General features: G+C 37.4%; 1 protein-coding gene across 7 annotated transcripts in view; it reads right to left on the bottom strand.

The window, feature by feature from the left end:
* ZNF609 (zinc finger protein 609) overlaps nt 1-17629 on the bottom strand; it is a 241562-nt gene that overhangs the window by 49020 nt on the left and 174913 nt on the right. For 2 of the 7 annotated variants that reach the window (XM_074234383.1, XM_074234382.1), the window contains exon 3: nt 3248-3473. In XM_074234383.1, coding sequence (XP_074090484.1) covers nt 3248-3473 — 226 coding nt within the window. The other 5 variants (XM_074234387.1, XM_074234385.1, XM_074234389.1 and 2 more) reach the window with 5 other exon arrangements.

Below are 17629 nucleotides of genomic sequence, written 5' to 3'. Positions count from 1 at the left end.
ACAACACTGAATAGTAGTGGTGATAATGGGTATTCGTGTTTTATTCCTGATCTTATTGGAAATGCTTCTACTTTATCCCTATAATACTTTTTGATGGTTTTAGACAAATACTGCTTATTATTTTAAGGAAAACAAATACCTATATTCTCTAATGTTCTTAAAAGGAACAGGTGTTGAATTTTGTCAAAGGCTTTTTCTGCATCAATTGAGATAATCATATGATTTCTGTTAGTTTTGTTATGGATTTGGTCAACTATGTGGGTTATTTTTCATAATATCCCTGCCTACCTGGTGTTATAATACTACCTGATCATGGTATATTAGCCTAATAATAACTTGTAATCACTTTGCTAAAATTTTTGCATTAATGCTCATTAAGGAGATGGATTTATTTTTTCTTCATTTCTTCTCCTGATTTAGGTATCAGCACTATATTGGTGTCATAAAAGGAATTTGTCAGAACCCCTTCTATTTTTTTTAAGGTTTTTGCAAGGCAAATGGGGTTAAGTGGCTTGCCCAAGGCCACACAGCTAGGTCATTATTAAGTGTCTGAGACCGGATTTGAACCCAGGTACTCCTGACTCCAGGGCCAGTGCTTTATCCACTGCCCCACTAGTTGTCCCATCCTAAAGATTTTTCTTAGGGAGCTTGTTGATTGTTTCTTCAATTTCTTTCAATTTTCTGAAAAGGGGTTATTTAAGTATTTTATATATCCTCTTCTGTTAATCTGGGTAGTTTATATTTTTGTAAATATTCATCTAGTTCACTTAGATTGTCAAATTTATTGGGGTGTGTGTGTGTGTGTGTGTGTGTGTGTGTGTGTGTGTGTGTGTATACACACTAAATGACTATAATAATCTACTGTTGGACACTAGCTTCTGGGATAAGAATTCACATTGAGAAAACTGGAAAATAGTACAGATAAAAACTAGGCAGAGATCCACATCTCACACCAAAATAAGGTCAAAATTCGGTCAGGATTTAGACATGAAGGGTGATACCTTAGACCAATTAAGAAAACAAGAAATGGGGGGTGGAGAGGTGAGAAATATATGACCAAATAAGAAATAGAGAACGTTATAAATTACAAAATGGATGATTTTTGACTGTATTAAATTAAAAAGGGGTTGAACTAATAAAAACCAATTCATCAAGATTAGAAAAAAAGGGGTAGCTAGCTGGCGCAATGGATAGAAGGATGGCCCTGGAGTCACAGGGACCTGAGTTCAAATCATCCTCAGACACTTAATAATTACCTAGCTGTGTGACCTTGGGCAAGTCACTTAACTCCATTGCCTTACCCCGCCCCCCCATAAAAAGATTAGCAGGAAAGCAGAATGATGGGAAACAATCTCCACAGTTAGTGTTTCTGATGAAGGCATCGTTTCTAAAAATAGAGAACTGAATCAAATTTATAAGATTAGAAGTCAACTGATAAAATGGACAAAGAATATGAACAGGCAATTTTCAGAATAAGAAATCAAAGGTAAATACCTAGTCATATGAAAAATGTTCCAAATTATTACTGAGATAAATGCAAATTAAAACAACTATGAGGGACCACCTCACAGCTATCAGGCTAAGATGACAAACTAGGAAAACGATCAATGCTGGAGAGGATGTGAAAAAACTGGGACATTAATTTACTGTTGAGAGTGATCCAGCCATTCTAGAGAACAATCTGGAACTATGCCCAAAGAGCAGTAAAAACTGATCATATCCTTTGATCCAGCAACACCAATACTAGATCTATATTCCAAAGAAATTATAAAAAAAATAGGAAAAGTCTCACATGTTCAAAAAATACTTATAGCAGTTCTTTTTAAGTGGCAAAGAATTGAAAATTGAGGAGATGTTCATCAATTAGGGAAAGATTGACATAGTATATATTGGGTTTTTTTGGGCATGGCAATGGGGTTAAGTGACTTGCCCAAGGTCACACAGCTAGGTAATTATTAAGTGACTGAAGCCAGATTTTAACTCAGATCTCCTGCCTTTAGGGTCAGTGCTCTATCCACTGTACCACCTAGCTGCCCCAAGTTATAAGTATTCGAATGCTATGGAGTACTATTGTTCTGTAAGAAATCATGAACGATCGGACTTTGGAGAAGCATTAAGACTTGCATGAATTGCTGCTGAATGAAGTGAGCAGAACCAGATAACATTGTACACATTACATTGTGAGATGATCAATTACAATGGATGAAACCCCTCTCAGCAGTTCAGAGATCAAAGACAAACCTGAGAGACCTGCCATGGACAATGCCCTACACATTGAGGAAAAAGCCATGCTGTGTGACAGCAGAGGAAAGCATACTATATCCACTTCTTAAAACATTCTTTATGTCTTCTCCTTTCTCTCTCATGGTTTTTTTTTCCCTTTAGTGCCAACTCTTCTTTAACAACATGTCTAATATGGAAATACATGAAACCAGAATGTATATGTACAACTTTTACCAAATTGCTTGCCATGGGGAGGGACAGAGTGAGGAAAAATGTAGAACTCATAAGTTTGCAAATGGAGGAATGTTGAAAAATTACTATTGTGTGTTATTGGAAAAATAAAATAAAATTTCCGTTAAACAAGAAAAAAAGAAATATGTTTATGGAAGATTTATATAAGTTGATATACAGTGAATTATGTAGAACCAGAAAACAACATGCTAAACAAAGACTACAATAACATAAATGAAAACAACAAGAACTAATGCTAAAAGCTTCTACTTTTCCACATCTCCGCCTCCATTTCTGATTTTGGAGACTATGAAATACTATTTATAGGGGGCGGATAGGTGGTGCAGTGGATAGAGCACTAAACCGGGAGTCAACTACCTGAGTTCAAATCCGGCCTCAGACACTTAATAATTACCTAGCTCTGTGGCCTTGGGCAAGCCACGTTTTAACTCCAGTGCTTTGCAAAAAACTAAAAAAAACTAAAAAAAAAAAAAAAAGTCAGGCTTTTCAATAAATTGCTTAGTTTTGCTGAAATCTTTTTCTTCTTTTAACTCTAAGAAGGGATAGCTCTGGATTTAGTATAAAATGTTGGTAATATAACTGAAAAAAGTGACTCAAATTCCTCAAATCAGGGATTTACTAAATAATTGTATTAAATCACTGAAACATTTTCAATAAAAGATTGTGATTGCTTAAACTCTTAACCTATACTTGAGAGATATCATAAGCCTAAATTGGACTATCCTGAAGAAAAGAATTTTAAGGCATATCATATATCACTGAAAGAACTTACCATCTTCTGTTTCTTGCCACACAATGCCCTCTAGGTTGACGCTGGTACCAGGTTCACAGGGGCCTAGGCACTCAGGTTCTGTAGCCAAGGCCACATCACAGGTATTCACTCCTACAGAACGTGTTCGGACCATGATTTGCTCACAGGGGGAGGAGATATCATTATTGACCACTGGAACTAAAAGATGCAGCGGAAGCACAGCTGGTGTGGAAACAGGGGATTCCATCTGTGGGGAAAAAGGCCGTAAGGAGTCGTAATTAGTACACCTATGGGAAAAAGATCTTTTAAATGTACCTATTACCCACATCTTTTTCCAGTCTTGGAGGGCTCTAAAGATGAAAACTCTCCTGGTGTTCAGTGATCCAATTCTAGACAAAGTGAGCATCCTGCAATAGAAATCTTCCCTTTCTTTAGAAATACTTTTTCCACTATCTATCATACCTTACTCCTATTCTCAATTTTTCATAAACAATGTTGCATACTAAATATATAAAAAAAGCTGTTCAATTCATGGAAATTCTAGGAAAAGGAAATCTACAGATATTCTCAGAGTCACGTAAGATTTACACCTGGAAGGTGTTTAGAGATCACATAGTTCAAACTCTCCTCTCCATCACATTTTACAAATGGGGAACTGAGTCACTGGCTGTTCAAGAAAGAAAATACCAAGTCAGATTGGGAACTTTTGAAAGTCACATGTCTCATGTTATTTCCCTTCCTTGTTAATCTAGCACCTATCAAGTTATTACAGTAATCTACAAGGGATAAAAGATCATTCAAAATGATCAAGGGATTCAAAAATGTCTTATAAGGCAGCTGTCCCTTTTAGTCTGACAAAAATCTACTTAAAAATTAGACTAAGTACAACTGGATGGGTGTCTAAAGATTTCAACAGAAGTCTGCTAATGAGAATGGTTGAAAGGCATATGGATCTAGTCATTTTCCTTAGCTACTAAGAAATAGAAGTACTACTTCGATGTACCAGCAAATCCCTAGGGGTTACAGAAGCAACTAATAAAACGTTCCTGGAAGAAAACAACCACAAATTTTTAAAAGTCACCTCAACTATGATCTTAGTCATCAAAGAGAACATGATTACTTTTCTAGGTGAGTGCAGAACATCCTAGGGGCTGGAGAAGGGAATTATTTATTAAAAGCATAGTTCTTTTAGCTATTAAATCCTAGCATTTGTCCAGCTGGCAAAACCCATGTGTTTGCAGCACCCATTCATATCCATTTAGCAGAGCATATAAGGACTGAATAAATAATACGTTAATTGATTTAACATGACTTAACATCACTGATTGGAAGACCTAGAAAGAAGAGAAGCAGGAATGCAAACACTATGCTAGAAACCCATGAACTGTTACTGTTTAGATATTCACACCTAGGGCCACTTAAAGAAAATGTAGAGCAGTCCTTGAACCTGAAAAGTTGGAAGTTGTGGAAAACAGGCATGTTATAACCCTAGCCACTGGGCAGCTTTGCAGCAGAAATCTGACTCTGGAACTGTCTATCATTATGGCTCACTCCTTGTACTCTACACTCTCTGATCTTGAAGACCAAAAGAAAAGCTGAGGCCTGGTCACTGCTTCATTCACTGCATGGAATGAGCTTTCTTGAAGGTCACTGATGGCAGTTCAAAGAAAGCTCAAACAGATTCAGGCTAATTCTGCCTCCTGAACATCTGCCAAAACCTCCTTTTCTCTCTGTTGCTGCAAAGCATCCAAGACTACTTCCCTTTATCTCTCCCCACCCCACCAATTCCTCTAACCCAGTCTTTTCATGAAACAATTAGCTAGAGTGGGAGTCTACATATTTTGTCCTCCACTTTATAAAAATGCATTTGGCAAAATAGCAGCTGTCTACTTTTGTTTGCTCTGAAGTGGGGAGTTTATAATTTTACTAGCAACTAAATCTCCCAAAGTCCCTTTATATTCTCCATTAATTTTTATCTGAAAACTGGATGGGGGAAGAGGAATGGGGAAAAGGAAGAAAAACAAAATAAAGCCTTCATTCCTCTGTAGAATCATTTCAATCAAGTAGTTCAAGGATGACATAAATACGAGACAAACCTCTTCAAAGTCAATTTTTTGGATTTTCTATAATACCACTGGATGAGTGAAGATGAAAAGATCCAAGAAAAGTAGAATAACTTGCCAACATACTGCTCTTTCTATATTGTGATTTGGCATCCCAATAAATATCCTAAAGCCACTGGTAGAAATAAATTCTTTGGGAATCAAGCACCTTGGACTCATTTGGTGAGCTAGAAAGGTTTTTGTCTGTTTTTTTTTAGGGTTTTTTTTTGCAAGGCAAATGGGGTTAAGTGGCTTGCCCAAGGCCACATAGCTAGGTAATTATTAGTGTCTGAGACTGGATTTGAACCCAGGCCTCCTGACTCCAGGGCCGGTTCTTTATCCACTGTGCCACCTAGGCGCCCCGTTTGTTTTTTTTTAAACACCACAAACATCTAGAAAACCGTACAGGTCATTACTATGTCTCCTGGCCATTAAGTCATATTTATGGGTTGCCAACTCCTTCCATCATCTAAGCTGTGTACTACTCTGACCCAGAAAAGAGGGTGAAAGTTTTCTGCAGAGCTTCTCACACAATCACTGCATCAGCTTAAATGACAAGGGAGAGAAGTTTTTAAATAAAATAAGGAATAGAAGAGATTGCAAAAGAGAAAAAAAAGATCACTTTTGGTTAAATGACACTGATAAGCTTTTTGCATGATTAGAATTAGTGCATGAGATGGGAAATAAATCTTATTTCAAATATGATAAAAATACAAAATCTAAGATATATGGGAAATTAACATAAATATAACAAGATCCCAATGGTCAGAAGATAGGACAAAAAAAGATCTTTAAAAGGAGAATCATAAAAATGTTAATAACATTAGAAAAGATCATCTCCACTTACTACTAATGCAAAATAAAATACTCCATACACTAGCAAAGATGATAAAAGATGTGCTGGACGAACTGAGAAGACAGGCACACTAATGCTGGTGGACCAGTGACCTTGTCTGATTGGAATTATGTTTAAAATGTGGTTGAAATATTCATTCTAGTTGTTTGCCCTTTATTTTTCCAGAGGACCAATGACATCATACTCATTTGTGAACTGGATTCAAGTGATGTGGGGTTGCACATTCTCTTCCAGAGTCACTGAAGGAGCACAATCACAAGACAAAATTCAGGATAACTGACCATGATTTGGCATGTAGCATTAATTAATTAGTTCTCTAATCTAATTTAAGCTGTTCTAAAGACCTTGATATGAAAACACCTAAGAAATTACAGAAGTAAATTGCTGAAAGACTGAAGAAGTTGGTTGCTGGCTACCTCTACCAAACAGCCCTTCTTCTTCCCCTTCCAGTATTAGAAAGACGACAATTTGCTTGATTTTTTATATAAAAAAGGTTATATGGAGGAATGGGAGGAGGGGTGAGAGGAAGGATGCCCGTGGGTTTGAAACTGTTCAGTTTCCTTCCACTTTGCAACAGAAACCTGAGGAGAAACCACAGTACAGAACAACAGCACTTAATTACAGTTCCAGTTATGCTAATTACCGTTTGGTCACATCTATAATCTTCATTACACCACACTCCATAATAAGCAGCTCTGTAATATCTATCTAATATAACCAAGGTGGTTTTATGGAATTTTCTATTTCACTGTACTGAAATAAATATAATTTGGAGTTGTATGAAATAAGGCAGTACCACACAACTTGGGGCTTTCAGCTGCATGGAGGTTTGAGTGGGGAGAAAAAAGCGAAAGGAGTTTAGAGTGAAATTGGAGTGACAAATTCCTGAATCTTTCCAGTAATTCATATCCTTTTATCTTTTAATGAAGCTTCTATTTCATTTCACCTTTAGCTACTGGTTTAATACCATCATATTAGGCTCTAAATGTTCATAGGCAGGTGACATGGAAATAGGGACTAGATTAGAGAAATAAAGGGAGCTGGAGCCATGAATAATTATATACTGCCCTTTACTGTCTCCCACACATGACTGTAGGAAGGCAAGAAAGCTGTATGCAACTATTTCAGAGGTAGAAAATACATTAAGGACGATATTGGATTTGCTTTTTGCAAACTGTTCATTACAAAGCAGAGCTTTGGGACCTACAGCTTCAGAAGCAAAAGGCAGCAGAGTTGATTCTACATAGGCCACTAGTTTTAAGAGTAATTAGGATATACTTTGTTATCCAGGATGAATGAGAATTAGGCAGAGTCGGCAAGTTCTCAACATAACTCTCAGACTCCATCACCTTGAACCAGTAAATGATTAGTCAAATATAATTAAAATTGCAGCAATAAACTCCTGTGGTTCCTCATACCTCTTGGATCAAATTTAAAACTCTGTGGCATTTAAAGCTTTTTCTTAACTAGTTTTTTCCTATCCTTATAGTCTTCTTACTATACTTTATCTTCTTGGCTACTCGCTTCAAACAGAATGTCCACTAACCACACTAAATGAGGTCCCCAGTGATAACTCTCATACTATAGAGTTTGTGGATCTGTATTCCTAAAACTATTGCTCTAAAATCCCTAGCAATGGTTTCCCCTGACAGTTAGCCAGAGTACACTTAATTCAAAGCTGTTTTTTAAAGAATGCCTTTTAAAAAAATGCAAGAAAAACAATATTTTCCTCTTAAACTTGAAGTCCACATTCATGTATATACAGTGTCCATAGGAAGAGAAGGTAAATGATAATGAGACATGTACAGATGGAACATGTGCCTATGGCCAAGGTAACTCATCACTCTGGTACTACTGCTGGACCCTGATATTTTCTTTTCCCTCCTTGTGGAGTGCTTACCCTGCTCCCCCTACTAGGAGCAGCAACTCTGCTGTGCCAGTTAAATTTCCTGGATCTACCCCTCTCCAGTTTGAATAAAGCCTTGGTTCTCTTCTCTGCTGCCAGGGGTCATGTTCCTTAAAGCTGCCACTTCACTTGAGTGTTCACATCTAATTGGAAAATATATGTTCTGGTTTAACTTACTGGCACCCCTGATCTAGTCTAGAGTCAATGAACTGTGCCGGCAATGGATGGTTTGCCTCCTGATTATTACTTCCTGGATGACTTTTGACAAATCACTTAATCACTATGAACTTTAATTTCTTCCTCTGTAAAAACAAGGGAATTTTGGACTAGGTGACCGCTGGGGTACCTGGTATACATACAGTCCTATGACCTGGGGCGGACGTACCTGGGAAAGAGGAATGGAGAAGAGTGGCAGGAAGAAACTACCTACTACTTTCTCACTGGTTAGGAGTCAGACTCCTTCAACTACCTCTTCAAGCAGAAAAATCTGTAAAAGGGTATTAGCACATTGCTGACACATTAGCACCTCAACTGCTGTGTCTACCTCACCAACCTCCCCTCTATATATTCTTTCCATAGTGAGCCATACTTACTGGCTACTCATCACTCAAGACACTTGGCTTCTTCAGGCCAGACATATTCTTCTACCACATCCAGACACCTGGAATCCTGGTGTTTTTTTTTTTTTATTAAGACTCCGTTAACTTCTTGTTTTCTTTTTCTCATCTATTGGTTGGTGCCTCCACCTCCAAAATTGCCATGAATTTTTTTGTCTATATATATTCAAGGTTTTTGCAAGGCAATGGGGTTAAGTAGCTTGCCCAAGGTTACCCAGCTAGGTAATTATTAAGTATCTGAGGCCAGATTTGAACTCAGGTACTCCTGACTCCAGGGCCGGTGTTCTACACCACCTAGCCACCCCTGTCCATATATTTCTATGTAAATGTTTATTCAATAAAACAAAATGGGTAAGAACTATTTTGATTAGGTAGTGGCAGTTGGAGTGCGGGAAAAGAGAGTCCTCAGTGCTTAGCACTATGCCACGAACATAATAGCACTAAAAAATATTTACTGGTTGAGTGAAGAAGAAAATAAAAATAATCAAAACCTTTAATGTTTGATATCAACATCTAAACATTTATAAAGAACACAAGCATATGCTAAGCACTATGCCAAAGGGAGACAAAGCCAAAACTGAGACAGTTCTTGCCCTCAAAAAGCTTCAATTCTAAAGAAAGAAAAAACACATACAAGCATAGAAAAATACCAAGTAAACATCAGCTAATGAAGGGGAGGGATAGAGGTGAGATCTCAGGTTTGAAAAAAACTTTAGTTTCTAAGAGAGGAGGGCATGAAAGAAGCAGGGCAAGAAAAGGCAAGAAAATATGAGTCTCTGTGTGTATATGTGTGTGTGTGTGTGTGTGTGTGTGTGTGTGACAGACAGACAGACAGACCCAGACCCAATTTGGGTGGTCATCTGACTGATGGGGAGTAATGTGTAATAAGTCTGAAAAGATGGGATAAAATACATTTATCAGTGAAACTATAACTGAACATAGTTTAGTCTTGCTCTAAAAAAATTGAGAAAGCATTTTCTTTCATAAATTAATCTTACAATGCCTCAGAATCATAGATAGATTTAAATCTAGAAAGGACCACAGATGAAGAAAATGAGGTCCAGAGATGTTAAGCAATTTGTTCAAGGTCACAAAGTTAAGTGGTCAAGCTAGGACTCAAACCTATGTTGTTGAGGTACCTTCTAATGTATTATATATACCTCTGTGAATATCAGTTACACATGCAAGATATAAGAGGGATGGGGAAAATGTGAACTGATTCAATGAAATCACTTAAAAACTGAAGTCATTTAAAAAAAAAAGTCGAGATCGATTAGAGACATTTGACACATGAAATAAGTCAAAGTAAAAAGAGAAAAATTCTAATTAGCTGAACTTTCTTGTTGTTTAGATTCCTGAGAAATCTGAGCTTACTGAAGTTATTCTTTAATGAAAGATTCAGTTTTGCTTATTTAGGGAAGCAACCCCTTTGGAGAAGGGTCCCACTTTCCTTACCACCAGTAACACCAACTGCCGACCAACTGCCACCAATGGGCAAGTAAGCCTGAGATCCCTGGAATAGAAGTGCGTGCGCGTACACACACACACACACACACACACACACACACACAAACATACCCCTCCAGCCCCCCACCCACCTTCCAGACCACTGGCCCTGCTTCTAACCCAGTCCCTTAGGTTATCATTCAGGGAAGCAACTACTTTAGCAAAGGGGCCAGCCATCCTCACCAACTGCCAACCAACTGCCAACCTATAGGGCAGATGAACTACTCTAGAAGAAGGAGCAAGGGTGAAACAGCATATGTCAAAATCATACTACTACCAACGTCTTAAAATATCACCTCTGATTACTGACCAACTGCTATCAAAAGGCAGGCAGGCACTGGAGCCCTAGCTTCTTCAGCAGCCACAAACTACTGAAGACCCCATATTTTAACACTACCGAATAAATTTTCCCTACCCAAGTCATTGGCTCCATCAAATGGTTCCATGGTTCAACATCACAAATAGATAGTTTATCTATGGAAATGACTTTAAAGATGATGCATTACCATCTGCTTTGCTGCTGTACCCTAAGGACAGGATTTTTCCATCTGATTTGAAGCTGAAACCTCTTATACATGTGTGTCTTCCCCATTAGAATGTGAGCTCATTGAGCAGGGATCTTTTTTGGTTTTCTATTAACATAACCTTAGTACTTAGCAGTGCACTGCACATGGAAAGCACTAAATTTTATTTTAAAAAATATTCTAAAATCATAAAAACTAATTCAAGCAGGTTGACAAATGAGGACTGAGGATTATGAAATAATTGTGTTTATGGATATGAGCTCCCCTTGAGAGAAAAAATCTTGCTGGCTGAACTGTGAATAGTTTGGTGTAGAGTCAGGAGGAAGGCTCTAGATTAGAATTCCTGATACTAATATGACTCACAACTTGCACAATTTAACTTAATTTTTCTTCATTATTTGGTCAACTATTAAAAAAATTACTTGTATACCTACCTCCCAGGGTTAGGTGAGTACTTTTTTGGGGAAAGTACTTGACTCACACTAAACACTGTGAGCCATTAGTAGGAGTAAAATAATCTGGGGAAATCTGCAAACTGAAGTATAAAGAGGCCTTTTCCCAAATATCCAGATAACTCCCTTTACCTCTACCCCCCTTCTCCCTGAAAAGTGTCTGCCATGCTTCTAGATCTAAATCTAAGGTAAGTGAGCAAGATACAGTAATCTAACACAACACCATCTTGAACTCATAAGACTGCCATCTCTTGAAGGGAGAAAGTGAGGTAACATATTACTTCAACAGGGGGGGTAAGGGGGAGGAGAAAAGATAAGACTGATCATTAGATTTAAACAGTATTTGGTTTCATTTTTTTCATTATAGTCACTGTCTATACTGTATATTCCTGGTTCTGTTGCTTCATTCTATGTCCCTTGATATTAAGTCTTCTGATGTTTCTCTGGATTATTCACATTCCTCATATTTCATTAGAAGCATATATCACAATTTATTCAACCATTCTATTCTTTCTTCTCATCCCCACAGGTACCCCCAATCGTCCAAAAAAAAAAAAATTACCTCGAAAAAGGAGACAGTCAAGAGAGAAAAAAATGTAGAAATGATAGTTGAAACTCTATAAAGACAGTTTGCAACTGTCACCATGTTCTAAGTAGTACACAATTAAGGTTATCAATGACTGATTACTCACAGTAGACTAAAACCCAAGCATAGCAATAATGGAATCTGATGACTATTGAAAAAACCCAGGGAGCATTCCCCACAGTGTGATCCTTATTATCACCTGGAATCCGAAAGGATGATCCCTTTCAAAGAAGACTGTACATCAAACATAATGTATGGGAATTAGCAATTTTGAAAGTTTTAAGAAACAAAAGGAGAAACCTCATAGGGGAATCAATGCCTCCCCCAAAATTCATACTCCAGTTTTCATTGATGTGGCACTGGTTTTGCTGAGAGAAGCAGCTCCCTTCTTCTGGTACTATCTCCTTGCTTCTACAATCCTGACTGCTTGAAATTCACAGCATTTCCCTTTGTAAGTGATGAGTGCTGCTGGCGCCTTTTCTGCACAGCTGCACACTACCCCTGAAGGGGGCTATATTTTTTCCACACAGGGATAGCAATTCTTCATATCTCTACCATTGTTTTGAGAGAAGAACTTGAATTAAACTCCAAGGCATGAGGGAGGAGCTTGGAGAAATTCTTTGGTTGCAACTTCTGGTCTTAATTCATACACACTCATTTTCTAAAACCAAGATTGGAGTCTGTCAGATTTACTGATGTTCAACACCAATTCTAGTCACTTAACTCTCAAATCATCTTTACATGAAGCAAAATACCAAATAAGGTGAACCAACCTACTTCCCTTTCCTCCCTACATCATTCAGAATCACAGTTGGAAGGAGATTAGGGGCCAGAGCAGTTATTTCCTATATTCAGACAAGTCTAAAAGCATCACCCATAATGTAGCTGAACCTAAGTACTCATAGTACAACAGACTAACTGCCATTTAGAACAGTGCTTTCACTGTAGAATGAGTTCTGAATTCCAAATTGAAATACAAAGGCTAAAGCTTCTATATTGAGGGAATACTGAACTACCCAACAAGTCATGGAGGGCATTTGAGATACCTATGAAGGGAAGAGTTCTAAAAACTGTAGAGAAAGGGAATCCCATTGAAGAACTCCTCTTTTACCCAAAGGGCTTTGGTAGCCACATTTATCTAGACTGCCTCCAATAGGTTCAGAACCAATTCCTATCCAAAAGAAGGAAGAAAATGAGGAATTTAGGGGGACATGAAGCCAATGGGATAGGATCTTTACGGGGCAGAAGGCTTCTAGAGAATGGGAAAGAGACAGAGGAAAGAGGCAAATCCTCAGGGACAGTGGTTGCCAAGTAAAGTAAGAAGCTGAGCTCCCTATATTCTTGAAAGACAGGGATTTCATATATAACAGATAACTCAAAGTCAACAAAACTTAAGGGTGCTTGTCAGTTTGGGAATTACCATGCAAAAATACAGAAATTCCAAAAGCTGAAAAATTATTGAATGACTAAGATGACTGTTCTGGTCTCAGATACTAGGTATGTGACCTTGGACTAGTCAGCTCAGTGTCTCATCTATAAAATGAATAGGAAAAAGAAATAGCAAGCCACTCAATTCTTTTTTGCCAAGAAAACCCCAAACAGCATCACAAACTGGACAACAACAAAAACATCAAAGTGTAAAGGAAGAGGAATTTGTCTTAAGAAGATAATTATAGATTTTGTACTTAAAAAGACATGTGGGTCCTTAATGAATGCTTCATTTAACAATCCATTTAGAAATTAAGCCATTATTCCTGTGTTCTTCCTAATGACTGCCAAGGACACTTCTACAGAAGTTGATAAATCCTTGACCCTGCTCATTAGTCAAACCTATAAGAAGAGACCACCTACCTGGAGGTCTTTCCTAAGGATGTTTTGTGTTCCAGAAAGATTTATGCAATAGCTTTCATTCAAAATTTACAGATACTGTCAGAAACTATCCTTTAGTAGGGATCTTTCTACTTGATAATACTAGGTTCCCAGAAGAAAACCTATTCTAATGTAACTCACATTACAGTTGAAAAGTACTGAGAGAACCTGATGTTTAAGAATTTTGGTGCAAAGTCAAAGAACCTTTTTTTTTCTGAAGGGAATTAACTCAAGTACATATTTGAATAAATCTAGATTTTCCTTTATTAAGCATGGGAAAATTTTCATTTTCTTATCTTGAGCCAGATCTTAAAGTGAATCTAGTTTTATTCAAATTTACTCACGAATAGGTTATTTGAAAGAAATAACAACCATACTGTAAAGCAGCTTAAGCAGAATTATTTTCAATGCACTGAAGCTGCTCCTCAAAATCCATCTTCTGAAAAAATTTTATCCTGTTCAAGCAAAAGAGAAAATACTTAATGATTCTGTCACATTCAAAACAGAACTCAGTGCAGTCATATATACTATGTTTCCTATATTCTATCTTAAGAAGGCTAAGCGATGAAAAATCATTTCCATTTTATAGTAGTAAAGTGCAAAATAGATTAACGAAACTAGTCTAAAAAGTTAGTGGAGCAGTAAACCATCAGAAGAAAATCAGGTGCTTTGAAACTCAGTGAAAGAAAAAAGATGTTAGGAAAACCAACTGGATGGACAAGTAAAATTCAGATAAAATCACTATTATTTTAAATGTTTCCTGAGCATTTTATTTTGGGGAAGATACGGGATAGCCTGCATTGACTTGGTCAATCAGTAGCTTTCATCTTTTTTACCCCCAGAAAATTGGAAGTAAATGGCTATCCATTTCAATTCAGGACAAGGAATCATAGGTAGGAAAGAGGTATAATCTATTAAAAAAAAAGAAATTATTTAAATTTGTAATTTTCATATTTTTAAAACTTATTTTTACAAGGCAATGGGGTTAAGTGCCTTGCCCAAGGTCACACAGCTAAGTATTTAGTGCCTGAAGCCTGATTTAAAAACTCAGGTCTTCCTAACTCCAGGACCAGTACTCTCTCCACTGCACCATCTAGTTGCCCCTAAATTTAATTTTCAATCAAGTTTCAGGTTTGGAACGTAAAACATTTTTAGTGTGTTCTGAACAGATAAATGATTTAAAGGAGATTTAAGATTTGGGGGTAAAGAAGCCTCAAAGGTTCAATTGTAGTTGATTGAAAAAACTTCTGTTTAGGGATCTGCTATTTAGTCAGATTCCTCCCTTAGATACTTCTGTAAACAGCACACTGCATTCTGACCTCAGGATATAGGGATAGAGATTTTATTCTTAAATTTTCACAACTACTTTGTCAAGCGGCTTCTATTTCCTTTATTCTTCATTAGTTGGTTGGGAATATGGCTGCTTAAAATTAGAGCTTAAAAGGTTGACTGTTCTATGATGCAGAGGAAGAGGAAAGCTAGTGTGGAATCTGCAATTGATATGGACTGGCCAATCTTTAGATGTTCATAACTTTTGAAATAACCTGAAGGTGCTTAATTCAAGGGGATGCTTCTATTAGCTTAACTTGATCCTCAAAATGATCATTTTCACTAAGCTTACAAGGATAATTTTATTCCAATTGTCTACAACGAGTGGGACAAAAGTCACCTTCCAGAAGAGTTGGATGGGGAAAACCATTTTGGTTGGGGGGAGTAGAAGAGGAGGAGAAACAGCTAAAACAGTCAAACACCTCTTCAAAAAGCACAACCAAAAAAAACCTCTAAAAGTAATCACAAAGAAAACTGAAAAATAACACCATCTTGGTTCTAACTAGAACTCTCCTTGGAGCAGGGCCAGTAGATGCTTGGCTGCTAATGTCCCACAGTAGGCTGTTGGTGGTGCTTATCAAATTAAAATGCAAAGCAGCACCCTCTAGTGTCACTGGGAACTGTCAGAAAGAGATTATGGCTCCTACCCTGAGGATACAGGTCAGCTAAACAATACCCATCTTCCAATGCTGATTAGGAAAAGAGGAGGGTGAAAGAAGAGGATTAGGCCTGTTTCCAAATAGCAGCCCCGCCTGCTTGTTACCTTGGTAACCTCCTTTCTCTGAGCTGTTCTCATTTGTCTATCTCTGTCTGACCTTCATGTTACTCTGACAGTAACCATAGAGGAAAAAGTGCCTGCCTGCTGACTTAGCACTCGAAAATGAGGCATCAAGCAAGGGAGAAAGACACTTAAAGACTTTCACATTCTAGCCTGTAAACTATGCTCCAAAGGCTATTAGTGGTCTATAAGAGCTTTCTGGTGGTCCCTGTCATCACCTCCTCCCCAGGTCTTAGGTAAACCCCATTTCCCTCTTGTACACTTCTAGTGTAAGGGTTATCAGGGTCAAGGAAAATATATAGGTGAAAAGAAACAGTGAAGAAAAAAAAAATCAAGAAATAACCTGAAGGTGATTAACTCAAAAACTGCCTTAAGACACTGTCTTATTGAGTTTATGCACCTTTAGTTTCTATTCTTTTGAAAGCTGCTCAAAGATAGGGGTAGGTGGAGCATTTAAAATATGCAAAGAGCTCAATCAGGAGGTTGCCCCCTCTGAGAAGGAAAAAAATTGGGGTAGTTCTTGTTCAAGTAAAAATAATCTTTTTAGTTTTCCATTTCAAAGATTAGTAATATTGAGAAAACTATGTGCTTGTAACCTTTCAATGCTTAGATGTGGCAAAGGGACAAGGGATAAAGAATTGTTCTGGTCTAATCTCTCCAGATAAGATAGTTCAGTCAATTGTCACCTAAGGGATAACAATTTTACTTTTGAGGATTTCCAGTTGGTAGATTTACCTTTAATGAAGCTGCTCTAGTTTCAGGGTAATTAACCCTTTTCATTCAATAATATATGGTACCCTGTGACAGAAAAAAGTATATTAAATCCAGTATACAGTATCTGACAAGGAATATTTTGTAAGAGATATGTGATTGTCTTCCTTGACTTCTACGATATTTTCTTTAAAAAGGTATGTACTGGGGGGCAGCTAAGTGGGGCAGTGGATAGAGCACGGGCCCTGGAGTCAGGAGTACCTGAGTTCAATAATAATTACCTAGCTGTGTGGCCTTGGGCAAGTCACTTAACCCCAAGGCCTTGCAAAAACTAAAAAACAAACAAAAAGGTTAAGCACTTGGGGCAACTAGATGGAGCAGTGGATAGAGCACCGGCCCTGGATTCCGGAAGACCTGAGTTCAAATCTAAACTCAGACACTTAATAATTAACTAGATGTGTGACCTTGGGGAAATCACTTAACCCCATTTGCCTTGCAAAAAAAAAAAGGTATATATTCCAAATATTCCTAGTTTCTTAACCTATCTGGCACTTAATAAAATGAGGTGGTATTTTTTTAGGTTTGTTTTTTTTTTGCAAGGCAAATGGGGTTAAGTGGCTTGCCCAAGGTCACACATCTAGTTAATTATTAAGTGTCTGAGCTGCGATTTGAACTCAGGTCTTCCGGAATCCAGGGCCGGTGTTCTATCCACTGCTCCACCTAGCCACCCCATGAGGTGTTTTTTAATAAAATAAACTACATATTCTCTATCTATTAAGGTCTCTTTTAGTTCTATTATCAGATGATCCTATAACTGATTACTAAATTCAGATAAAACCTTGTTGGACCAATTTATGTTGAAAAATTAAAGTCAACAAATTGAATATAGCTATCATTCAAAGGTAACACTTATTAAGTCTGAAGACAACTACTTTCAAATTTAATGCAAGTATTCTGGAATATGGCTAACAAAGTCATCCCTTTTTATTTCTTCTTATCTTTACAATATGTCAATTTTGACCAAAACCACCCCAGTTCCCAGACTATCTAGTGTAAACAGTTCTATTTATTCATGAAATTTGTCTTCATGAAAAGGAATATTTGTATTCTCTGTTATTTCACTGAGTTCTCTTCTGAACCAAGGCAGGAAAGCTTGTTTTTGAAATG

Source organism: Macrotis lagotis, chromosome 4, assembly GCF_037893015.1.
Source record: "Macrotis lagotis isolate mMagLag1 chromosome 4, bilby.v1.9.chrom.fasta, whole genome shotgun sequence".
Classification (NCBI taxonomy): domain Eukaryota; kingdom Metazoa; phylum Chordata; class Mammalia; order Peramelemorphia; family Peramelidae; genus Macrotis; species Macrotis lagotis.
Note: the sequence above shows the minus strand (reverse complement) of the source record. Positions and strands in the feature narration are given on the sequence as shown.